At 42.2% G+C, this 25,556-nt stretch overlaps 1 protein-coding gene across 2 annotated transcripts; it reads right to left on the bottom strand.

Moving 5' to 3' along the window:
• Window positions 1–480: 480 nt before the first annotated feature.
• Window positions 481–17,321, bottom strand: BLOC1S1 (biogenesis of lysosomal organelles complex 1 subunit 1). Of its 2 annotated transcripts, XM_058172623.1 has the most exons (4): window positions 17,093–17,250; window positions 13,964–14,036; window positions 5,707–5,839; window positions 481–967 (listed from the first exon to the last, which is right to left on the bottom strand). In XM_058172623.1, exons 1-4 carry the CDS (start codon window positions 17,151–17,153, stop codon window positions 857–859), a joined length of 378 nt encoding a protein of 125 aa, XP_058028606.1. In that variant the 5' UTR covers window positions 17,154–17,250; the 3' UTR covers window positions 481–856. The 2 variants fall into 2 exon arrangements, with proteins under 2 accessions (XP_058028606.1, XP_058028607.1); XM_058172624.1 differs by lacking the exon at window positions 5,707–5,839 and having other exon boundaries at window positions 17,093–17,321.
• Between the last annotated feature and the right edge of the window lie 8,235 nt (window positions 17,322–25,556).

Below are 25,556 nucleotides of genomic sequence, written 5' to 3'. Positions count from 1 at the left end.
TAAAAACCCATCTGTGGAACCAGGGAACATGGGGAAGCTTCCTTGAAAGGAGGATATTTTCCTGGACCATATTAAAATATCCAGCCTCCTCTACCATAAAGCTAGTGACAGAAGAGGCAACACTCTAGAACTGGAAACTGAACACTTTTGGCATTCCATGTCACACCCCTCTTACCCAAGTATGTAGCACATGCCGAATTAAGGAGAGATTAGGACAAATTAAATCTGAGAAGGGTTCTTTTGTTCAAAGGCTTGAAAAACATCGGGGAAGGATTTGAAAACTAAAAGAGGATGAAGAGGGCAGGCTGGGTGACCCTATGAGAAAAAGCTCCAGCCACACTGAAGTTCTCCATCTCCAACCTATTCCTCTGTCTGAGGAAGAGAAGGCAGCTTTATGTCCTTCTTCACCATTTGCCAAGATGGGGTTAAGCAGCTGATAGAACCAACACCCGCTCCAATGACTCACACCAACACTTGTAATGTAATTAAGCCACCTGCTTTTATTCCATTCTTTCTAACTTCATAGCACAGACTGATCCAGCTTGCATGGGGAAAGCATGGCTTCTTTTCCTTTCCTTGTGGGTATGTGCGCTTCCATGCCAGCCTGTTTCATGATTCCTCCCAGATAGAGGCTGCCCATGGATACTCAGCCAAAGTGAAAGGCCCAACGATACCTCTTATGCCATCTAGATGGGCCGGGGAAGTGGGGGGGAAGCTTACTCAGTGCTGCAGAAGAACAGTCACCAAACTAGAGGAAGAGGTTACAGGCAAGGACTTTGCCATGACGTGCCTTCAGTTGGCAACACAGCATGAGAGATGCAATTCTGGTGACCAAGAGAATCTGTCGGCATCTGGATCAGGAAGTGGAAGGCTGCAGCTGCCCTTTGTAAACATATTCCAGAGCGGTGGCAATGGTCCGCATGTCCATCTCGATACTCCGTGCCCAGTTCTCCACATCACCAATTTCCTGCCCAGAGAGAAAAGTCAAGATCAAACCCCTGTTCTTTGGCTTCTCAAATCCATGCATGCTTGGACCTAATTTTCTAGAGCAGGGGTCTCCAACCTTGGCAACTTTAAGACTTGTGGACTTCAACTCCCAGAATTCATCAGCCACCTTTGCTGGCTGAGGAACTCTGGGAGTTGGAAGTCCACAAGTCTTAAAGTTGCCAAATTTGGAGACCCCTGCTCTAGAGCAGCCTTCTGCTCTGACACTGAAATAATTTTAGAGGAATTCAAGGATAACATACGGAAAACAATTTACTATTTTAATAGAAGACCTTTGTTAGCCCTTCTCTCTTTCACTAAATACACTACAAGGCTCAGTCAGTCTTTCATTTCTTTGTCTACTTGAATGCACTTTTGTCCTTTTTACAGAATCAGTATCTTGAGAAACCTATGACCAGTAGATGGCGCTCTCCCATTACGCCCAGGATTAATCACAGCTTGACGAAACAACAAATAACATTTGAGAGATTCAAGTTAACATTGTTGTGCTAGCGAGTTGCCGACAGTAAACTTTAAATAAAAATGTAACTACACCCGCTCTTCTCAGATGTCTAATCCATGCCCAGTATGCCACAATAGGGCTCACAAGGGGCAAAAGTGCAACTTTAAATGGCTATGTTGCACCTGATTTTTGAAATAGAAATTGTAACGTACCGTATATACTCGAGTATAAGCCGAGTTTTTCAGCACGTTTTTTGTGCTGAAAAGCGCCCCCTCGGCTTATACTCGAGTCTATGTCTCGATGTACTTCGGGAACCCCGCACAGAAGACGCCAAAGAGGCGGCGAGATCGTCCGGCGGGATTTGCCCAAGGCTGAGCAGTTCGCCGCGCGGACCTGAGCCAAGCCGGTCCCAGTCCAGCCGAACGGTGAAAGCGGAGCGGGTCCGCAGTAACTCCCGCCAGGCTGTGCCGCGAAGAAACCATTTAAAAGCCCCGCCAGGGCTTTCTTCTCCTCCGTGCTTCAGAAGTTGGGCTTTTAAATGGTTTCTTCGTGGCACAGCCTGGCGGAGTTACTGCGGACCCGCTCGCTTTCACCGTTCGGCTGGACTGGGACCGCTTGGCTCGGGTCCGCAGTAACTCCGCCAGGCTGTGCCGCGAAGAAACCATTTAAAAGCCCAACTTCTGAAGCACGGAGGAGAAGAGAAAGCCCTGGCGGGCTTTTAAATGGTTTCTTGGCACAGCCTGGCGGGAGTTACTGCGGACCCGAGCCAAGCCGGTCCCGGTCCAGCCGAACGGTGAAAGCGGAGCGGCGCTCGGCATGTCGCTTTCACCGTTCGGCTGGACTGGGACCGGCTTGGCTCGGGTCCCCGCGGCGGGGCGGGGGAGCCGACTTTGGCCCTTTAGCAAGGAGGAAGGTGGGAGGGAAGCGGAGCTGCCGGCTGTGGCGCTCCGCCCGGGGCGGCCGCCGGCGCCCCCCGGAAGAGGAGGAGGTGACCTTCACGCGGAGAGGGTGGGGATGGGGGTTGAGGCGTGCAAGAGGAGGCGGCGTGGAGGAAGAGGAGGAGGCGGCGGCCCGCCGACAGCCCGGCCTCTAAGACCAGCCCACGCTCCGAAGAGGGAAAGGGAGCGAGTGGGTGGGTGGCTGGGACGAGACCCCCACCACAAACACACACACAGCCGGTCGGACGGCGCGGTTCCTTTCTCTACTCTCTCTTGCTCTGCGTCAAGGCGCTGGAAGGGGCGGAGGCGAAACAGCAGCAGGAGCAGCCGGCGCCGCCGCTTCCTCCTCCTCCTCCTCCTCCTTTCGTGGCGGGCTGCTTCCAAGTCTGGAAATCTGTTTTGGGAAGTGGTGGTGCAGCGCAGTTCAGCCCTGTCGGCCGGGGAAGGAGGCAGTGGATCGGATTCTCGCGCCACACGAAGTCGGCTGGAAAGCTTGCTGCTTCTTCTTCTTTTGCTTCTCCCCACCCACTCTTTTCTGCTCTCTTGCAACGTTGCTGCAGCTCCTCGGCTCCTTTTCCCGGCGCCCCAGGAGGCTCGAGGCTCTGCTGCCGATTGAATACTAAAATAAAATAAAAAGCGGAGAAGAACGGGCGCCGCTTTTGGTGTCCGCGTCCCTGTCGCCGCCCGGCAGGACGTTTAAAAAAGGGTGGGGAGTTGAAAAGAGGCTGCCTCTTGGGTTACCCCAACATCCATCCCAGAGCCGCTAAAAGAGCGGCTGCTTGGCCCGCCCTGGTTGGGGAACGGGCACAAAAAAAGGGTCCCTGGTGACCCAGATTTCATCCTAGCCCCATTGACTGGCCCCTTTGACTCGATAGGATTTAGCTGACGGGATTGTTAAACAGCGCTCGCACCTTTCTTCTGGGGAGAAGTCACTCTAATAAATATTGGGAGGTGTTTTCAAGGAAACATAGGGGTCCACCTTCTGCCCACAAGAAATGTAGGAAATGCCACCATTCCCAGCCTTCTGAGCACATCAGCTTATCCTGGCAGAGGATGAGGAAAGTCGCATTTCAATGCCTTTGGAAATCACCAGCTTGGAAAAAGCTAAATTATGTAGGGCTATTCAGCTACAACTTCGTGTTTAGGTTTTGTCTTTTGTAGCGAGATAATGATAGCTAGCTAGCTAGCTAATTAGATAGATAGATAGATAGATAGATAGATAGATAGATAGATAGATAGATAGATAGATAGATAGATAGATAGATAGATAGATTAGAAAGAAAACAGAACAAAAAAACAGAATAATAGAGTTGGAAGGGACCTTGGAGGTCTTCTAGTCTAACCTGCTTATGCAGGAAACCTTATACCACTTCAAATGCTTATCCAATATCTTCTTAAAACTTCCAGTGTTAGAGCATTCACAACTTCTGGAGGCAAGTTGTTCCACTGGTTAATTGTTCTAACTGTCAGGAAATTTCTCCTTAGTTCTAGGTTGCTTCTCTCCTTGATTAGTTTCCACCCATGCTTCTTGTCCTGCCCTCAGGTGCTTTGGAGAATAGTTTGATTCCCCCTTCTTTGTGGCAGCCCCTGAGATATTGGAATGTTCCTATCATGTCACCCCTAAACTAGACATACCCAGTTCACATGCCCCGTGAGACGTCTTGCTTGCATGTCACACACACGCACCGCTCGCTGGGAAAAAAAAAAAGGATGGATGGATGGATGGAAGGAAGGAAGGAAGGATGGATTGATGGATGGAGGCGACTGCTTTGAAGCGCAACCCTTCTCCCGCAACTAAGGGGGGGGTCAATGTTTTCCCCAATCCTAGGGTGTGGGGAAACAGTCATTCTTTCTTCCCCCCTAGTCTCTCCCGAGATCGCACTGCAGCGCCCATCATCCCCAGCCGGCAATCTGAGCTCGTGCCATCGATGTGGTCCTTGAACTTCCCCCTCCTTGTTTCTAACCCAGCCTAGGATGGCGGCGTGGAGGGTATGGTGGTGGTAAAGCGGCCAGGAGAAAGCTTTCGCTCTTTTGAGAGGTCCTCTTGGAAGGCTGCCTTGGAAAGGGAAAGTGGGAGGGGCAGAGATTTCTCCTCAAGGTCCCCTTGGAAGGCTGGGTTGGAAAGGGAAAGTGGGAGGGGCAGAGATTTCTCCTCAAAGGTCCCCTTGGAAGGCTGGGTTGGAAAGGGAAAGTGGGAGGGGCAGAGATTTCTTCCTCGGGTCCCCTTGGAAGGCTGGGTTGGAAAGGGAAAGTGGGAGGGGCAGAGATTTCTTCCTCGGGTCCTTCTAGAGCCCTTGAGAAACTGATATCATACAAGGTTAATAAATTATACTCCTCCTCCTCATTGATGAGTTTTTCATCCTGAAATTGATTGAAACATTGTACCATCATATGCTGCCATAGTATAGTGTTAACAACATCTGTAAAGATGATATATGAGCATGACACTAAGTTTTTCTATATTTCCCCTTTATTGAAAAACTTCCATCATGCTTCTTTCTGAAAACAAAGGTCATTATAATATACCTCATTATATATTTGATTTGATGATATTTCAGTTAATAAATACCATTTAAGGTGTTAAGCTTCTTTCTTTTCAGCAGCAAAGTGAATTACAACTTTAAAGAACTTTATTACTTTATATTCATTTATTTTAAGTATAGATTTTAGATTTTTAAACAAATATGTTTAGAGCTTTTATATCTTTCAAGTTATTCAAATTATCCCCTCAGCAGGTATATAATGGCATCCAATTCCAATATCATGTTGGGGCTTTTGAGCAAGGGAGGAGGAACGCGAGCACCGCCTTTCGCGCTGGCATTCCGGGATTTCCCTTTGTTTAGAGCTGGGAATCCTCCTTCCCCCTTTTGCACTTTTATTGTTTTTCGTTCAAATAAATATTCATGTTATTTTACTTGGCTCTATCTTTATTTTTTACATTGACCAGTAGCTGCCTCATTTCCCACCCTCGGCTTATACTCGAGTCAATAGTTTTTCCCAGTTTTTTGTGGTAAAATTAGGTGCCTCGGCTTATATTCGGGTCGGCTTATACTCGAGTATATACGGTAATTCATATTAAAGAAGTTCATTTATAATGAAGTGCCAGAAGGAGGACCATCTTGTTGAGATGCTTGCTATTCCTTTCCCCTTCTGGAATTCCCTCTTCTTTTGTATCTGTGAACTGATGGCTCTGTATATGCTGAACCCAGCTGTGATCCCCTCTATTCCCATCCACCAAGTCCAGGCCAGTCCTTTAAGGCTGACCTAGAAGAGGCTGCGTCATATATGAACCGCTGCTCTTCCTACAGGCACTGTGCTCACCTTCAGAGCTTGATTGAAGTTTTCTACCATGCTGATCCACTGGCCTGTTTGCTTGGCAAACTGAGCAGCTTGGATCTGCAGTGTCTTCACCTCGTGGTCCAGCTTCCTTTGGTTCACATAAGCCTGGGCCACCCTGGGAATGAGAGGTTCAGTCATTCTTTAAGACAACAAGGGAGGAACAGAACAGGTTTCCTTTCTCTAAGCCCTCCGTCGCTCTATTTTCTGTTCAAACTTTTCTCCGTACTAAGTAGCTTCCCAGCTCAGAACAAGCTAATCCCAGGGGCAGAGGCAGGCGCTGGGAGCTTGTAGCCGGATAAATTCCCAAGGATATAGTAGATTAAGTATCTAAGCAACATCTGGCAATCATTAAATATACAAGGAGCATCTGGATCCATTTGTGAATAAGGCAAAGTCAGGTGAAAGATTCAGCATGGTGAGAAGGCTGAGCCACTTTTGAGTTGAAGAAATTGCCCAAAGAGCAGATATAGCAATAGCACTTAGACTTATATACCGCTTTACAGTGCCTTACAGCCCTCTCTAAGCGGTTTACAGAGTCAGCCTATTGCCCCCAACAATCTAGGTCCTCATTTTACCCACCTCGGAAGGATGGAAGGCTCAATCAACTTTGAGACTGGTGAGATTTGAACTGACAAATTGGGAATAAGGGATATAAGGGAAGGGCAAAATAATAAGAGGTTGAGATGAAGAGGAAAAACCAACCAACTTGCAAACAGCCAGGGTGTTTTTAAAACTGGCTGCCACATTAATGATGTATAGAAATAAAGTCATTCTGAGAATTCCTTTCACTGCGTATTTTTAGAAAGCAAATTTTCCAGATTGAATAAAAAACTCTGTTCCAGGAAACTATGATATCCTTCCTGTATAAATTATAGCTTCTGATAACGCATAGTCTCAGACCTTACCCAGCATGAGGTAAGCGACTTGTTCTGTTACGACTCAATAAATGAACAGGAATATTTTTCCTGCTTCACTGATTCATGAACATTCTCAACTAATATGGGCCTCTCTTGCAGGTGGAGGGTTAAGAGATAGAGAAAGCAGAACACACCAAGGCAACACTTTCAAAGTGGAGAGATCCTACTATGTAAACTTTACTTTATGGAACTAAAAACTCTTGAGGCTTTCTCCAAATTTTTTGTCAGCTGCCCAAGAGGAATGTAAGGTGTACAGAGCATATGGTTTACTCTAAAATCTTCAATCGCTTAAACTGATGTGAAAGATGTTTCAAAGACCAAACATTCGTACTGACTACTACTGGGACTTGTTATACAATGACATTATGTTTAAAAGGTGAAGTGCTAGGCTAAGACTGGCTTTGCACGGTTGAATGAACGAGGGTCTTATAAATGGCTGAAAGTAATTATCTGAGAAAGTTCTCCTGTAATTGCCAGAGGCTCATCTTGTGGAAATTCAGGGTCAAACTTTTTCTGTAACCATTCCAGTTCTCTGGAAAATATTCTCCATTGAATTGAGGCATCTACCCTTTGCAGACCTTTTTAAATAGGCTTGTAATTGCTTTTAAACTCTTATTATTTTTAATTCTACTCAGGATCTAAAGCACCAAGAGACCTCAATCATCAGAGAAATATAAGGTAATCTGGACTGTCCTCTTTGTTAATAGTTTTTAACAGCCTTTCATGAATCATTATTCTTGCCTGTAATGGACTAGGTCAATTAAAGGTCTTTAACAAACTATGGGCTTCTAATACAATCCCTTCTTTAATCAACTGAGTATTTATATGGGTGTTTGATGCTTAATCTATTATACCATTTAAGAACAAGCCCTATATTTCTATTATCACCGACTGCATTTTTAATGAACTATGCAACCAATTAAACATTTAATTGAATTGTGTAACAATTGTGTTATATTCAGTTAATAGATAAATGTTTTATATGTGGTATATTTTCAGAAAATATCTTTTAATGTTAAACTGATATATTTTTTTTCTAACGAGGTACGGTAATGGAGTTAATTATCAAATATTCATATATCTGACATAAAATATACAATACATCTGGGGAAGAAACAGCAATATTCTGATATTGGTAGCAATCCGACTGAAATGGATTGATACTTTTGATAACAGACTAATGAGATTATTTTCATCATAGACACTTCAACATACATGTTTTCAGTTAAGAAATGTTGATATAAAGTCAGTATTGTGTGTTTATAAAAATTCTTCTATGTGAGATGAAAATCACATATGTAAGCTACAGCAGAAAATCAATCTTCTGCCAATAATAAAAAGCTAAATATTTAAATAATTCTACTGTATTTGACAACAATACTTTTGAAAATGGAAGGGACGGCTTGTAGGTAAGGGAGACAGGTGTGACAATTATAGGGAATATTCTTGAAAACAATTATGCTAAAAATATGATCTTGTATGATTTGTTTTTGACATATTTGCTTGGATGTGGTACTTCTGATAGAATCCTTCACCTAGGCTGCCTTACTGATCAACAAGGAAATTAGAAGTCATATTTGCAGATACATTTCTTCATTAGCAACCCCTAAAAAGGAGGATAAAAAGATGAGGATTTAGTTATTTCTTTTCATTTTTTCTTGCAGAAACCTTGGGGGATCTTGGATGTTTATCTGAAAGGAATCTTTCCACTCATTTCTGGACTCAAATCTAGAAATTAAAGTTACAGAAAAAGGCTCTGAATATTATAGGCTCCTTGGAAGAAAAAAACAATCTTTGAAGATGGATTTGTTAGACCAAATGAAATGGTTTTTAACACTCAGCTGCAGTTGGCAGGACAGGTATCTATTTGAGCCCTCTTTTCATTTGCTTTTCATTACATCTGGTACTAATTTAAATCTTTGCTCCACTGACTTTTGTCCACTGAAGTCAGTGGCCCACTAAATGGATTGGAAAACACAAAATACGTATTGAAATAATTTGTGGGATTGATACAAGACAACATTTGTAGTTTAGGGTTGAACTGTGGGATCCTCGGTACTCTCTGAGCTTGGTTGTTTTCTTATAGACCCGTGATGGCCAACCTGTGGCACGCAGTGCCCTCTCTGATGGCACGAGAGCCATCGCCCTGGTTCAGCTCTGCTGTACATGCGCGCGTGCCTCCCACTGGCCAGCTGGTCTTTGGGTCTCTGCCGTGCATGCGAGGGGGACGCCTGCAGGAGGCCGCATCCGTGGGGGGGCTAGGGTGCATGGGGAGGCAGCGCACACATGCACAAGGGACAGGGCGCATGGGGGGGCACGTCCATGCACGGGGGACAGGGTGTGTGTGGGGGCCAACGTGCACATGTGCAGGGCACATGCAGGGGGCCACGTGCACATTGAATCTTGGGAGTTCAGTCGCGTGCACATGCGCTTTGGGCATTTGGTCTGGAAAAGATTAATCATCACTGTTATAAATGTTTCATTACCTAACTAAATAACCTCATCAGTGTGAGAAGAGAGTGGGGTTCGCTCTCTGTTTATATACTAGTGGCTTGCACTATCAGTGTTGGTTGGAACGTTCTTGGTAGTTCCTTGATGAGGCTGTTGTTTACTGTTAGCTTGTTTGTCTGAGTTGGTAGTTATAACTTATGGAATTATACCTTATTTGGTTGATTTTCTAATGAAAAATAGCCATCTAATAATTTTATATACTAATCCATGTTTTGTATATGTGCCATGTGTGAGGCAACTGCTTTATTGCACTGCCATCCCATCTCAACCTCTTTAAAGGCATTTCAGAATGGATTATTTGTTGAAAAAAGCCATGCCTGGAATTCATTAAAAATTCTTTTTGTGGCTATAGAAATTAAAACATGATAGTGTTCTAACATGTTTAAGTGGAAGAAAAGTGTTGCCCTGCATAAAAAGGAAATAAAAAAAGATATTCATAGACACAAGCCTACGCAAAAAATAACTTATAACTGCCTCCACGAGGAAAGGGATTATGAATACAATATTAATCTTAGGGAGATGCTTTTATGATGATAATGTCATTTGAGCTTTTTAGGAACGGGAGGAAATTACTTTCTTATGACACTGCAACACTGAGTACCAGATAGACAAATAGTTCTTTAAATGTACTGGAACAATTAATGATGGCTTGGACTAACTGGATTTTGTGAAATAAACAGGAGAGATTAGTTTATCTAGAGAGATATTTTAAGACTGAGAAATAGTAAAGTTTTTAGTGCATTTTTCCACAAAATAATGCAAAACAAAACGGTAACACTTCTGTTGCATTGTCTTCAACTCTTGGTAACTTCATGTAGACATATAGTTTTCTTGGAAACTATATGTCTACATATAATAAATATAATATACATATAATATATATATATAAATGTGATCATTTCAAGTCCCACCAGGCCCAAGGTTGAGTCAGCCTTCCATCCTTTATAAGGTAGGTAAAATGAGGACCCAGATTGTTGGGGGGCAAAAAGTTGACTTTGTATATAATATACAAATGGATTTGAAACCCACTACTGCTACAGATGTTTTCATTATTTCTGATGAATAATAAACTTCTTTATTATTATATGTATATATATATATTATTATATGTATATATGTATATACATATAATAATAAAGAAGTTTATTATTCATCAGAAATAATGAAAACATCTGTAGCAGTAGTGGGTTTCAAATCCCACCGCTACTGTTTCGCTATTGGTAATGCACGGCGTTTCTGTGCATGTGCAGTGCATTTTGATGACGTCTGGGCGGGTGGGCGGAGCCTCCTGCCACTGCTGGTTCACCTGAACCAGGGCGAATCGAGAGTAACCCACAACTGATCTGTAGACAATTGATGAGCAGGGCATATCTAGAACTAGTGGTCGAGTAAACCAGAGAAGTCACGGGAGAGGACATGAGAGAAATGACCACATTACACACTTTGCACAACAGTTCCATCTGATATTCCTGTACAAGTTCTGTCCTTGTGACCTGCTGTCGCTATTAATAGAGAATGAACCAGAGGATGAAAGAGACTCCTTGCTGATTCCCAGGGTAAGCTCTCCCGTACTATTTACGGGAACGGGAAGAGGAGTGAGGGAATTTTACAGCTGACTCTTCAGTGACTTGTCCACGGATCTTGGTAAGATGCCAGGCCCATCTTCAAATGAGGAAGGAGGGATTCTTATCTCCCGCCCATAACAACCTGTCTGGCTCGTCTTAGCAATAGCACTTATATACCACTTCACAGTGCTTTTACAGCCCTGTCTAAGCAGTTGACAGAGTCAGCCTACTGCCTCCAACAATCTGGATCCTCATTTTACCCACCTCGGAAGGATGGAAGGCTGAGTCAACCTTGAGCCAGTGAGACTTGATCTGCTGGCAGCCGGTGATCAGCTGAAGTAACCTGCAATACTGTACTCTAACCACAGCACCACTGTGGCTCTTTTACAAGAGATCTTCCTATAAGGCAGGGAAGGATTGTTCTGATAGGGGATTCAGATCTTGAAGCAGGTACAGGATGAAAAGCCAGTTTTGCAGGGACTTGGACAAGTAACATGCAGTTCAGCAACTGAAGCACAGGTGAGAAAGAAAGTCAAAATAACCCCACCTTGATTTTCTCCAACATAAGGTGGGATAGAGAGGAAGTTTGACCGGTTTTCAAAATTCTGTTATTGCAGTCCACAAAAATAAAGCAACTTTCTTAGAATCCCTGCTACTTCTGTTTCTTGACCTGACCTGTCTGGAAGAGCTGATACCTCTTTTAGCTACTGACTTCAGCTAGTATTATAGTAAAATTAAAAATGTGAAGCCATTGGAGAAATCTATGTGGCTTGGTCATAGGGTAGACAAAGAAAGCCTGCTTTTACTCCATGTTTAAAGTACTAATGAGGAAGAGAAATACGGGGAAACACTCAGGGTACAGCTAGTTTTATGTTCCATTATCAGGATCTCATATGTTTGGGTGGTAAAAAGTTATAGCAACAAAAATAGTCATTGCAAATGGAGTTAGATGCAGCATTTCTAGGGGGAAACCTACACAAGGCTTACTTAATCATTTGCTCCAATGTCCCAAGGAATTTCTTGGGATCTGCGGTCTGTTGAACGCCTCTAGGGAAATGTAACCTGAAGAATAAAATTATAATTCCCACTCTCATCCATTAACCACAAAACTAAATGGCGCCAGCAACTGTGGGAGCTTGTCAAGGACAGGAGTCATGCTATAAAATGTTGCAGCTTCTGCTTCCCAATGTAAATAAACATTTCAGACTAGACAGAGGGTGGTCTAGTTACAGTCCCATCTTCTTTCAAAATAACTGTTGAGAAAAAAGGGTGAAGGGTGTGATACAGGCCACAAAGTGTTAACAGGAAATTGCATCCTTCTAATTAGTATTTTAGACCTTGTTGAAACATACCCTGTTTCCCCTAAAATAAGACATCCCCTGATAATAAGCCCAAGTAGGCTTTTGAGTGCATGCGCTAAAATAAGGCCCCCACGAAAATAAGCCCTCCCTGAAAATATTTAAACGCATGCACAGCTGGTCCCCGCCATTTCCCCTGGTTAGGGTTAGGGAGACAAAGCTGGAAATCAGGTAACATGGCAACACTTGCTCCAAGTGCCCCAAAGTAAGAAGACAACCCCGAAAACAAGGCCAAGCACTTATTTTAGGGTTCAAAAAAAAATGACAGTATCTTATTTTCGGGGAAACACGGTACAACTTTTGCCTTAGACCAGGGATGTCCAACCTTGGCAACATTAAGACTTATTGACAGAAATGGTTGGCTGGGGAATTCTGGGAGCTGAAGTCCACAAGTCTTAAAAGTTGCCAAACATGGACAACCCAGCCTTACATGTTCTTATGTCACATGAATATTATTCCTCTAAGACTTTGCCATCATATTGAGGCTAAAAACCTAACTATTTATAACACAATTATTTCAAATCTATTGGAAGAGGATGAATAGTCATAAGTCGAATCAATTTACGTCTGAAATGGAGTATTCAGGTATGATTTTTTTCCCCCTGCCTATTTTAACAAGAGACTTCAAAGTGACCAAAAAATTGAATTGTGGGTAACACAGAAGAGATCAAGAAAAGCAATATTTACGCAATACTTAAACTATAGAAGTCAGTATTTTAAATTGTAATGTTGTGACTTATTTAACATAACATAACATAATTTATTTAATCAATTTATATGTGCGACTCTGGGCAGCTCACAATGCATTAAAACCAAGGAAAAAAACGTAAGGTGCCAAAGCTAAAGCAATAAATCCAGTCCACATGGCTAAGACAACTGTGATGAAGTTCCTGGAGACAACTATCAAACAGACAGTTATAGAATAGGACACCCATATAAAAGAGAGGTTGTTTCCCATCTGCATTCTTCTGCATTGCCACACGAATTCTACAAAGCTATTTTTGTTAACATGCAACAAATGGCGAGAATCAAATTAAGTATTTATTTATACAGGGCTGTGAATTTTAAAGCTCATTACGCTATTCAGGCATTCTCAGGAGAGTCCTGTATTATTCTTGGAATTGGTGAGATAAAGCTGAGTGGCTTGTCATATGCGTATGCTATGTTTATAGTCAAAGCAGGAAGACTGAACTGCTCTGTCCAGAGATTAAATCCTTCACATTACTGGCTCTTGACTATTCCCTTATAAGGGAACAATTCAGGAACCTAAAGGTGTATAATAAGAGTGTCCTTTTATGCAACCTCAATCTTCTGCAATTTGATTCTCCCCCTGCTCCAGAAATAAAAGTGAGTTATTAATTAATTTTTCACCAAGTCTGCCCAAGGCACATTCTATTTCCCTTGGTTAAGAACTTTGCTCCATGAATGGAAAATGAGTTTTCTTTGTTGAAATGAAGAACTGATTTGCCTCCATAAAATGCTTTCCAGCCTCAACAAACTTTTGCAGTAGCTAGAAGTGGCCTCTACAGACTGCAGCTTCTTAAAGAGAGCAGCCTTGAATGAAGTAACAATTTCCTGTTAGAAGTGAGAAGGTATCGCTTCCTGACGCAGTTTCAAAGAGCAGATTCACTCAAATACTCCTCAAAGCAAAGCATCTTTTTGAACGTTTGCATAGAAACCTTTATTTTGGCAATACAAATTTCAAATAGGAGGCATGAGCCAGATGGCAAAATATTCAAATTTCCATTTGAGGAAGGGCACCATAGATGGATATATTAGAATATCAGTTTGATCTTAAATCATGTGCTGGATACCAATATCCATGCCACGTAATTTCATGGATATTTCACATAGTTTCTATCACTCCCCACTTCTCAGTACTACTCACCCCACGTTTAGATGATCAACAAGGGCTTCTGTTAAACAAGTTGCTGCAGCAATAGCTTCTCGCCGCCGCCGTTCTAGAAAGAAAAGCAAATGTCTCTTCTATGATATCATTAAAGTCAAATGTCTGTGAAATGACTCTACATCACATTCTTGGCACAGATTTCATGTTATGTCCTTCCTCTCACTGTACATTAAATTATCTGTTTGGACTATTAAGGTTCCTTGCTTAGTACCTTGTTTCCCCGAAAATACGACCCAACCAGAAAATAAGTCCTAGCATTATTTTTCAGGATGTTCGTAATATAAGCCCTACCTCCAAAATAAGACGCAGTTAAGTTTGTCAGCCAGATGGATGCATTTAGTACTGTATTTCCCCCAAAATAAGACCTAGCCAGAAAATAAGCCTTACTGCGTCTTTTGGAGCAAAAATTAATATAAGACACAGTCTTATTTTTGGGGTAAGCATTGGTAGAGCATTGATTTTGTATAATATCCATCATGATAATTTAAGACAGGCCTCAACCTCCTATCTCCCTGACCATGGCACGAACATGCCTCAGGAATTGTTTTTGAATGCCATGTCCCCATGATATTGTTTCTTTCCTCAGCTCACATCTCAAACAATTCAAAGCCATCTTTAGTTGCTCAAGCTGTAAACTAGTGGATTCTCGCACAAATTTAATCAACCATATTATTGCTTATTTCATCAAGGCTTGGGATGGGCCCTACTGTTTACCATTTGAGAATGCTACAAGCATCTGTTCTGATCACACAGGCTTCTTATAAGCATGAATTTGAAAGAGAGTAGCCTGTTTTTAGAAGTTTTTTCCAGAGTCTTTGGTGAAAAGATGATAAATAGCCCCCAACTTTATTTAATGACCATTTGAAGTTGCAACGTCATTGAAAAAAGTAACATGGCCATTTTTCACACTTATAACTTTGGTAATCCCCACAGTCATGTGATCATGCTTGACAACTGGTACATATTTATGATGGCTATGGGGCCCAGGGTCATATGATACCCTTTTGCGACCTTCTGGCAAGCAAAGTCAATAGGGAAGCCAGATTCACTTAACAACTTGTGTTACTAACAACTGCAGTGATTCATTTATCAGCTGTGGCAGGAAAGGTCGTAATATGGAGCAAAACTCACTTAACAATTGTCTTGCTTAGCAAGAAAAATTTTGGCCTCAATTGTGGTCACACATCAAGGACTGTAGATGGAAGGTTGCTTTAAACTGGGAAAGAACCTATTTTTTAATTTTAATTTTATTTTTATCCCACCTTTATTTTTACTACAAACATTTGTTTACGCAACTGTTTGAGGTTACAATGGCACTGAAACACAACCACCGCAGCATCTCCATAGTCATGGGATCAAAATTTAGATGCTTGAAAGCTAGTATGTATTTATCATGGTTGCAGTATCCTGGGATCATGTGGTCCCCTTTTCTGACCTTCTGATAAGCAAAGTCAATGGGGAAGCCAGATTCACTTAACAACCAGGTTATTAAGTTATCAACCACGGCGATTCACTTAACTGTGGCAAGGAAGGTCATAAAACGGGGCAAACTCACTTAACAAATATTCTCACCCGACAACAGACATTTTGGGGTCAATTGTGGTTGTAAGCCAAGGACCACCAGTACTCCTTAGTGTTCACTTAGTGACCATTCAAAGTTACAATGGCAGTGACTTACGACCATTTTTCACGCTTATGACCATTGTGATATCCCTGTAGTCACAAGCTTTACATTCGGGTGGTTGACAACTGACTCAAATTTATGATGGTCGCAGTGTCCCAGAGTCCTTTTGCAACCTTCTGACAAGCAAAGCCAACGGGGAAACCAGATTCACTTAAAAAAAAAGTGTTACTAACTGAAGAACCGCAGTGATTCACTTAACAACTGTGTGCTGAGAAAATTTCTCACCTAGTGGGACTCAATTATGGTCGTAAGCAGTGGTGGGATTCAGTCAGTTCGCACCACTTCGGAAGAACCGGTTGTTAACTTTGTGAGCAGTTTGGCAAACTGGTTGTTTATTTTATTATTTATTTCTTTTATTTGTCACAACAGCATACACAAGCATAAGCATGAAGCAACAGTAGGACAGGAAAGGTAGGCACGTTTGTGCTCTTATGCACGCCCCTTATATGTTGGAAGAAATCATTAGGGCAGAGAACTGGTTGTTAAATGACTTGAATCCCACCACTGGTTGTAAGTCCAAAATTGACTTATTGATTGATTGATTGATTATTAAATTATTTATTTAGTAAATAAATAAATATTTATTTTTGTTTATTTATTAAATAGGTATGCCTCCCTTCTCACTCTCCAGAGCGACCCTAGCCAGGCACTATCAGGCTAGCTAGCCCATAGTTCACACCACACAAAACTATCCATCCTTTGTGGGGGGGGGGGGAATGAAGGTTCTCCCAGGCGGGAGGTTCCAACTTGATTGCAGAAAATACGACTTCTGTAACAGAGTTGTTAATGCTTGGAACTCATTACCTGACTCCATAGTCTCTACTCAAAATCCCAAAATCTTCAACCAAAAACTGTCTACCATTGACCTCATCCCATTCCTAAGAGGTCTATAAGGGGCGTGCATAAGAGCACAATAGTGCCTACCGTTCCTGTCCTATTGTTCCCTTTATTATATCTAATTAATATAGCTAATGCATATTCTTTACTTATATATATATATATATATATATATATATATATATATATATATATATATATATGTATATATATATGTATGTATGTATGTATGTATGTATATATTTCATGATATGTTTTTTACTTATGACAATGTTTATGTATACTGTTATGACAAAATTAAATAATAAAAAAAGTAGTTTGAAGGCTTGTGGCGTGAGAACCACAGCCTCAGCCACACTCAAATGACACCTTCCGAAAAGCCGGCATTTTTAAATTATTATTATTACGCGCCGAGCCACGAAAGCCTCGTCTCGTTATCCCCGAGCCCCGGCCCTCCTCTCCCCGCAACCTTTCGCTCCGAGAAGAGTGGAAAGGCGACGCCGCGGCGTTTCGCTGGGAAGGGGTGGGGGTGTGGGGAGGCGGTATGGGGAGCCAGGCTCTTTCCCGAGGCTTCCCCGGCCGCTCACCTTGCAGCTCCTTCCGCTCGCTCTGCTTGGCCTGGTGCTCCCGCAGCAAACGGGAGAGCATGGCCGTCCCGGAGAAAGAGAGAGAGAGAGAAGACCGAAGCGCCCGGTCTTCCCCCTCGGCCTTCCTCCTCGTCAGATGACTCCGGCGCTCACGTGAGAGCTGCTGGGCGGTGCTGGGAAAGCGCGGTATCGGCGGGAGTCTCTGCTGCGAGAGTCTTGCTCCGCTCTCTCTCCCTCTCTCCCGGTCCGATAGTTGCCTGCTAGGACGGAGGGGGTTCGTCGGGGAATGCTGCATCGGTGGCACGTCTGCCAGTCACGCAGCAAAGAATTTCCCGCCTCTCTGAAGTGATTCTTATCGACTTCAGAGTCAGCCAGCTCCTCTCTTTATTTTATTTATTTATTTATATATTTATTTTGTCACAACATCATACAAAAGATTATATGGTATATAAACATATATATGAGTAAATATTAGGAGGTATAAGCATATATATATATATATAGGAAGAAGAAAAGAAAAAAAAAACAATAGGACAGGAACGGTAGGCACGTTTGTGCGCTTATGCACGCCCCTTATGGTCCTCTTAGGAATGGGGTGAGGTCAATAGTAGAAAGTTTTTGGTTAAAGCTTTTAGGATTATGAGAAGAGACCACAGAGTCAGGTAAAGTATTCCAAGCACTGATGATTCTGTTACAGAAGTCATATTTTCTGCAATCTAGATTGAAGCGGTTGACATTAAGTTTAAATCTGTTGGTTGCCCTTGTATTATTGCAATTAAAGCTGAAGTAGTCTTTGACAGGAAGGACATTACAATAGATGATTCTGTGAGTTAAGGTCCTGTCGAAGGCGGCGGAGTTCTAAGTTTTCTAAACCCAAGATTTCAAGTCTGGTGGGATAAGGTATTTTGTTGTTTTCAGAGGAATGGAGAACTCTTCTTGTAAAATATTTCTGGACTCGTTCAATTGTATTGATGTCGGAGATGTGGTGAGGGTTCCAAACAGGCGAGCTGTATTCTAGAATTGGTCTAGCAAATGTTTTATATGCTCTGGTTAGTAGTGTGGTGTTTTTGGAGAAGAAGCTACGCAAGATTAGGTTTACAACTCTTAGAGCTTTTTTTGCTATGTAGTTGCAGTGGGCTTTGGCACTTAGATCATTTGACATGAAAACTCCAAGGTCTTTAACAGGGTGGGGGTCATCTGTAAGGTAATGTCCATCAAGTATGTACTTAGTGTTTGGGTTTTCCAATATGTAAGACTGAGCATTTGCTGGTTGAGATTTGGAGTTGCCAAGTTTTAGACCAAGTGGTTAGATGATCAAGGTCTTTTTGGATGATAGAAGTATTGTCTGTGGTGTTAAATAGTTTGACATTGTCAGCAAAGAGAACACAATTACTTGCGATATGGTCACAAAGATCATTAATGTATAGTATGAAGAGTGTTGGTCCAAGGACGCTGCCTTGAGGAACGCCACTCTTGACAGGAACAGGATTTGACAGAGCATTGCCAATTTTGACCACTTGTTATCTGTTAGACAGAAAAGCAGATACCCATTTGTGAAGGGGTCCTGAAATGCCGTAGGATTTTAGTTTTAGGAGAAGTTTATCGTGTACTACTGAGTCAAAAGTCTCTCTCTCTCTCTCTCTCTCTCTCTCTCTTTCCTTCTTGCTTGCTATCTACCTTTCCTTACTTCCTCCCTCCCTCCCCCTTTCCCCTCCCTCCCTCCCTTCCTTCCTTCCTTCCTTCCCTCCCTCATCCAATGTTTTTTTTAAATTTTATTTTGTCACAACATTATATACAAGCACATACAGTGAAAGGAAACAATAGGACAGGAACGGCAGGCACTTTTGTGCACTTATGCACGCCCCTTATAGTCCTCTTAGGAATGGGGTGAGGTCAATGGTAGACAGTTTTTGGTTGAAGCTTTGGGAATTTTGAGAAGAGACCATAGAGTCAGGTAGTGTATTCCAAGCATTAACAACTCTGTTACAAAAGTCATATTTTCTGCAATCAAGATTGAAGCAGTTAGAGTCAAAGAGTCAAAGAGATCTTCAGTTTTGGCATTCACCTGTTTGGCGACAAAAATGTATCTGAGGGTGTGTGTGTGTTATTTTGTTTTGTTTTATTGTGTGTTTTGTTTTGTTTTTTGGGGGGGAGTTTCAGTTAGAATTGACGCTTGGCAGTTTGTCTGGACCAGTCTCTGCAATTTTCTTGGCAAGGTTTTCGGAGGTGGTTTGCCCTTGCTTGCTTTACAGCAGCGGTCTCCAACCGTGGCAACTTTAAGACTTGTGGACTTTAACTCCCAGAATTCCTCAGCCAGCAAAGGTGGCTGATGAATTCTGGGAGTTGAAGTCCACAAGTCTTAAAGTTGCCAAGGTTGGAGACCGCTGCTTTACAGAACGAACGAATGATTGGCCCAAGGCCACCCAGTTGGTTTTGTGCCTCAAGCAGGACTAGAACTCCCAAGTCTCCCGGTTTCTAGCCTGGTGTCTTAATCAGTACACCAAACTGAGTAATTTAGGGGTTTAGCCTGGAATATTTTTGTCCCAAGGACACTCCCCCCAATTTTTATTTGTTTATTTATTTGTATAGAGGCATATTTATACATTTTCCTGTTCTGTAACTTCCTACTCATTTCTTATTTTCATGTGCCTAAGTGGATGGGGGGGAATTTGCTCGCAACAATTACAGGTAGTCCTTGACCCACAACAGTTTGTTTAGTGACTGTTCAAAGTTGCAACAGCACTGAAAAAAGAGACTTATGGCCTGTTTTTCACACTTATGACCATTGCCGCATCCCCCATGGTCACACAATTTACCTTCAGATAGCAATAGCACTTAAACTTACCGTATATACTCGAATATAAGCCGATCCGAGTATAAGCCGAGGTCCCCAATTTTACCCCAAAAAACGGGGGTAAACTGGGGACTCGAGTATAAGCCGAGGGAGGGAAATGAGGCAGCTACCGGTCGGGGAAACCCTCCCTCCCTCAGCCGAGAAGGCTGGCGGCTCCCCCGCCCCGCCCTCTCACTGCACCGGCAGGGCTTCCCCGCGCTAATGCAAAAGCCCGCCAAGTTTGCGCCATCCAGTATAATGTGAAAAAAAGAAGAAGAAAAAACAACTCGAGTATAAGCCGTATATACTCGAGTATAAGCCGAGGGGACGTTTTTCAGCACAAAAAACGTGCTGAAAAACTCGGCTTATACTCGAGTATATACGGTATATACCGCTTCACTGTGCTTTCCAGCCCTCTCTAAGCGGTTTATAGAGTCAGCATATTGCCCCCAACAATCTGGGTCCTCATTCTACCGACCTCGGAAGCATGGAAGGCTGAGTCAATCTTGAGCCGGTGAGACTCGAACTACCAAACTGCTGGCAACTGGCAGTCAGCAGAATTAACTGCGATACTGCATTCTAACCACTGCGCCACCACGGCTCTTGATAACTGGTTCATATTTATGACGGTTGCAGTGTCCTGGAGTCGTATGATCACCTTTTGCAACCTTTTGACAAGCAAAGCCAATGGGGAAGCCAGATTCACTCAACAACCGTGTCATTAATTTAACAACTGCAGCGATTGATTTAACAAATGTGTATAAAGGTTGTAAAATGGGGAAAAACTCACTTAACAAATTTCACACTTAGCAACAAAAATTCTTGGCTCAATTGTGGTCGTAAATTGAGGATTACCTGTACTGTAACAGATCATTTATCTATAAAACTTAATATGGGCGTCACATGTGCAAGCAACACTTGGATATTTTATTATTGTATTTACAATGGCAAAAAACAACTCACTCTTGATAGGATACATCCATAGAGTGTGCTGTATCTAGACAACAAGGTAAAAATATATTACGGGAAATATCTGAAGTGAGTCTCTCCCATATACTGTAGATTAAATCTGTATTTCAGTTAGATCATAAGAGGGGAAAAGCTAATATCTCATGTTTGTCCCTCAGTTTAACTTGCAATAAAAATATACAACTTCTGTTATTTACTGATAATTTGCAATTTACCTCATGTGCATGAATCATTTGTCAGATGATGAATTAACAGTAAATAATTTTAAGAGGCTGTAGTTAGAACATGCGGGAATGAATTTGGCTGTTCTTATTAAAAGAACATTAAATTAAGAATTACTGGTAGGGCCTTGTCACTGTGTAACTGAGAGAAGATGATTAAGCAAAATATGATACGGCATCTGAACTCACTGAATTCAGATGCCATATCATATTTTGCTTAATCACAAAATGATGAATTATTGCTGGTAATCAGAGCTGGATCAACAAGAAAACTGCTGGTAATGCAGAGCTGGATCAACAAGAAAAGAAGTTGTAGGCTCGTGTTGGCCCAGGTATAAAAAGGAATCGGAAAAATAGAAAATGAATTCAAAAATGTTATTTGCTAATGGAAATGGTACACTGATATCTGCATCATGTTGGATGTAAAAGCCTTGAGACAGACATTTCTATCTAAAATAAATTGAAAATGTCTCACAGATTTTAGCTGAACGTTCTTGAAAATGTTGCTTGAGAAAATGACCATTCCATATGATACTTCCTGACCTGATTTGTAGCCAATTGTTATTCTTGCCCTCTTGGGGCAAGAAGGGTGGTGGAGGGTTCGTTTGAGAGCGAGAGAGAGAGAGAGAGAAATAAAGAAAAAGAAAAAAAGAAAGAAAAAGGAGGGAGGGAGGAAAAAGGAGAGGAAGGAAGGACTACAAACCTGACACTAGACGAAGCTTCAGAGGATAATCCAGGGCTAGAAGGGACCTGGAGGTCATCTAGTCCAACCCTGCTCCAGCAGGACATTGTTAGTGAATTTCTGTCTTTTAATCCCCCAGTCACATAGCCACACCCACCCAGTCACATGACACCCCCCACCAAGCCACGCCCACAGAACCAGTAGGAAAGAAATTTAGATTTCACCACTGCACCAAAGCCTTCATCTTGTTGGCAGCCTGCCATTGAGATAGCTAAAGTCATGTTGCAATGAAAATTTTTCATCTTGTGGCAGCAGAAGCCTTTTCACGGAAAATTGAATGTATGTAAAGGGGTAGAAGAGACTGGGTTCCATCATCCACCCCAATCTAACCACCTCCGAGACTGCCCCCTCCCTTCAGGAGTCTTGGCCCCGTCCTTTTTTATCTTTCTCATTTGGGCTGAAAGGTTGCAGCTCTTTTTCTCCCCCTGATATTTTGCTGGAAACATGACCCTAGACTTTGGTTCCCTAAGAAATATCGAACTTTGCACACTGGGGCTTTTGACTGAAAATTCAGCATTATTCAGCACTATTTACTTTTTCCATTTTTTTTAATAAAATAGTTTTTATTAAGCATTTTTACTTTTAAAAACAGAAAAAAAGGACAAAAACACAATAAAAAACAAGACAAACATAACAATGTATGCTATTTAGTATACGTTTTCCGTTTTTTAAAATGTGCTAGCCATCTATGTCACTTCCTCAATATGTTGGTGGGTTGCCCACTTCTGCATTGGTAGCAGTTGCCTGAGCGCCTGAAAAAAGCCCTTGATATTATGTCATGGATTCATGGGAAGTGCTGTGAAGGGCAGATTCATAAGGCTTTGTACTTTGGCACAGCTACAGTATGGGGGTACCTGTCTTCCATTTTCTAGTAACCCCAAAACTTAGTCTGGTTGGTGTTTTTTTTACTTTGTTCCATTCTTCCTTGAACTGATTTGGAGAAAAAAAATGTGTATGTAACCCTCTTCATGCCTATGTTCTGCATGTGTTGATATCTTAATCCAGGGGTCCCCAACCCTCGGTCCGTGGACTGACACTGATCCGCAGCATATCAAAAACTGGGCCATGCAAACAAGCAATGCCCCATCCATGGGATTCAGGCAGCACAAACTATGCCCCTGCTGGTCCACCGGAAAACCTCTCCACGGAACGGCCCCTGGTGCCCAAAAGGTTGGGGGCCCCTGGCTTAATCTACTATATCTAGAAAGAGGTAGAGAGTGATGGAACAGCCTCATTCTCCCTTTAGAATGACAATAGAAATAGATTTGTTGGCTGGCAGCCTGTCAAACTTTCACCTTCAACTCTTTGAAGGTTAAACAGATAGTTTGGCTATGTGTCAAATGAACAGTCTAAATGAAAGTTGAGTTTTCTAATTGACCGACTGCAAAAAAGGCTTTAGAGGCTAACAAAATCTTCTAAACAAGGAATTATTTTCCCCTTGTACATTTCCCCCAATCCTCGACTTACAACAGTTCCTTTAGTGACAGCTCGAAGTTACAACAGCACTGAAAATGACTTACGACCATTTTTCACACTTATGACCATTACAGCATCCCCATGGTCATGTGATTTACATTTGGATGCTTGACAACTGACTCACATTTATGACGGTTGCAGTCATGTGATCCCCTTTTGCGACCTTCTGACAAGCAAAGTCAATGGGGAAGCCAGATTCACTTAACTGTGTTACTAATTTAGGAACTGCAGTAATTCACTTAACAAATGCCGTGAGAAAAGTCGTAAAATGGGCCAAAGCTCACTTAACAAATTTCTAACTTAGCAATAGAATTTTGGGCTCAATTGTGGTTGTAAGTTGAGGATACCTCCTGCCTGCATCTTAATTGTTCCAAAAATCCTACTCCCAAAATGTATTTGTAAGCCTAATTTGGAAGTTGGCATTTACATCGTTAAAAAAAAACCCTTGCCCAACTTATAAAATAGAACAACAACAACAAAATCTGCGTCCATCCTAAAAGGAATATATGCCCATCTTCCATCTGGAGAAAATAAGAGTAACAAGGATTTATGCAAAGCATTTTGTTCTTGTCAGAAGCGTATTTAGAACCAGCTAAAAGGCAATTGTCTTGCTCACTCACCGTAAAAAGTTGAGCTCTTTATTACCAAACATGGCAATTCTGTTGGGATACAAAGTATGTTTCTTTGAGATTATAGTATGCATGCGGGAAATAAGTGCCTCGAGACAATGGAGAAACACTGGGAGGCAGAAAGAGTTAATCTACAGGGAAGGAAAATGAAGATCACATCTGAAAACGTTCAAAAGAGTCCTTAATAGGCTGGCTTATCCTTTCAAGAGGATTTCGGCAGTTCTAGCACTGGGGCCTCTACACTTGCCTGCCTCATAAAATTGTGTGAAGTTAACAAAAGGACAATTGCATTGTGCTGCAGCTGTTGGTTGCCTACTGCCTCTATTCCAGTTCCACTACCCTAAAAGAGCATACACACACACACCCAAATCACACTGTGATGTTGGATTTCCTACCAGTGCTCAAGGAAATGTGAGCCTCACTCTAGATTACGTTTTTCCTCCAATAAGATTTTCCCATGCTTTTTCCCTCAGAAGTAAACTAAGTGAAAAGATAAAGGCAAGATGTCTACTAGACATTCCCTCCCTGAATCTAACTATGATGTTAGATTTACTCCTGGAATTTAAGGAAGCTAAACCCTAAACCTAACCCTAAATTAGGTATACCCTAGGTATAAAAATTAAATTATTATTATTATTATTACATTTTTTCCTCCAATTAGGTTTTCTCATGCATTTTCCCTTAGAGGTAAAATAAGCAATAAACATAAAAGTAAGATGTCCAATACACCAGGAATCACCAACCTTTCGGACCTCAGGGACCACTAAATTCATAATTTTAAATCCCGCGGACCACTAATAGGATCTGCCTAATGACTGCCTGGGAGGGCGTGGCTAAGTGGTCATGTGACTGGGTGGGCGTGGCCAACTCGGTGTGACTCATGCCAAGGGGCGCCTTGCCGGCCTCTACTTGCCCCTCCCCTCCCAGCCACTCCTCGACTCCCCCCTTTGCACTTATCCAGCCCAGGTGCCGTAGTTTGAAGACCCTTGATTTAGTGCAAGATAAAAAATGCAAATAATTTTTCTGCGGACCACCAAAATTTTCTCACAGACCACCAGTGGTCCACAGACCACCAGTTGGTGACTGCTGCAATATACCAATTGGGGTCTAGGATAACTTGCCACAGCCAATTTGCTGCAGGACAACTCACCACGGCCAACTCGCCATGGGACAAGTCGCCACAGGACAATTCAACGCTGTATGAATCACTTCATTCAGTTACTTTTATTATTGGTGACCATGTTTTCATCCAAATTATTGCAACTGGATTGACTTTATTATTATTATTATTGGCCAATGTTCCATTGAAATTAATTAAACTTTTGTGTTTGTTGAATTGTCTTGTGGTGAGTTGTCCCACGGAGAAATGGCCTTGATGAGTTGACCATTGGCAAGTTGTCCCATTCCACACTAAATGAGCTTCCATGAAATTGATCCTACTGATTTTGTGTTTCCTTTCAGATTTCAAGGAAACTGAAGCTAAACCCTAACCCTATTCCAGATATCATATTTTTGCAGCCGGCAAAATCATGGCCTGGTGGAGCAGCTGTTTTAATATCTTGAGCAAGAGACTCATCAGCAGTGACTCATACAC

The sequence above is a fragment of the Ahaetulla prasina genome, chromosome 2 (genome assembly GCF_028640845.1).
Source record: "Ahaetulla prasina isolate Xishuangbanna chromosome 2, ASM2864084v1, whole genome shotgun sequence".
Taxonomy (NCBI): Eukaryota; Metazoa; Chordata; class Lepidosauria; order Squamata; family Colubridae; genus Ahaetulla; species Ahaetulla prasina.
Note: the sequence above shows the minus strand (reverse complement) of the source record. Positions and strands in the feature narration are given on the sequence as shown.

Bases quoted from the DNA above. Each gene is read 5' to 3' on its own strand.
- BLOC1S1 (XM_058172623.1), bottom strand. From the start codon at position 17,153: ATGCTCTCCCGTTTGCTGCGGGAGCACCAGGCCAAGCAGAGCGAGCGG. The intron at 14,037-17,092 runs GTGAGCGGCCGG...TTTTCTTTCTAG, and splicing joins CGAGCGGAAGGAGCTGCAAG to AACGGCGGCGGCGAGAAGCT. The intron at 968-5,706 runs GTGAGCACAGTG...CTCTCTGGGCAG, and splicing joins ACTTCAATCAAGCTCTGAAG to GAAATTGGTGATGTGGAGAA.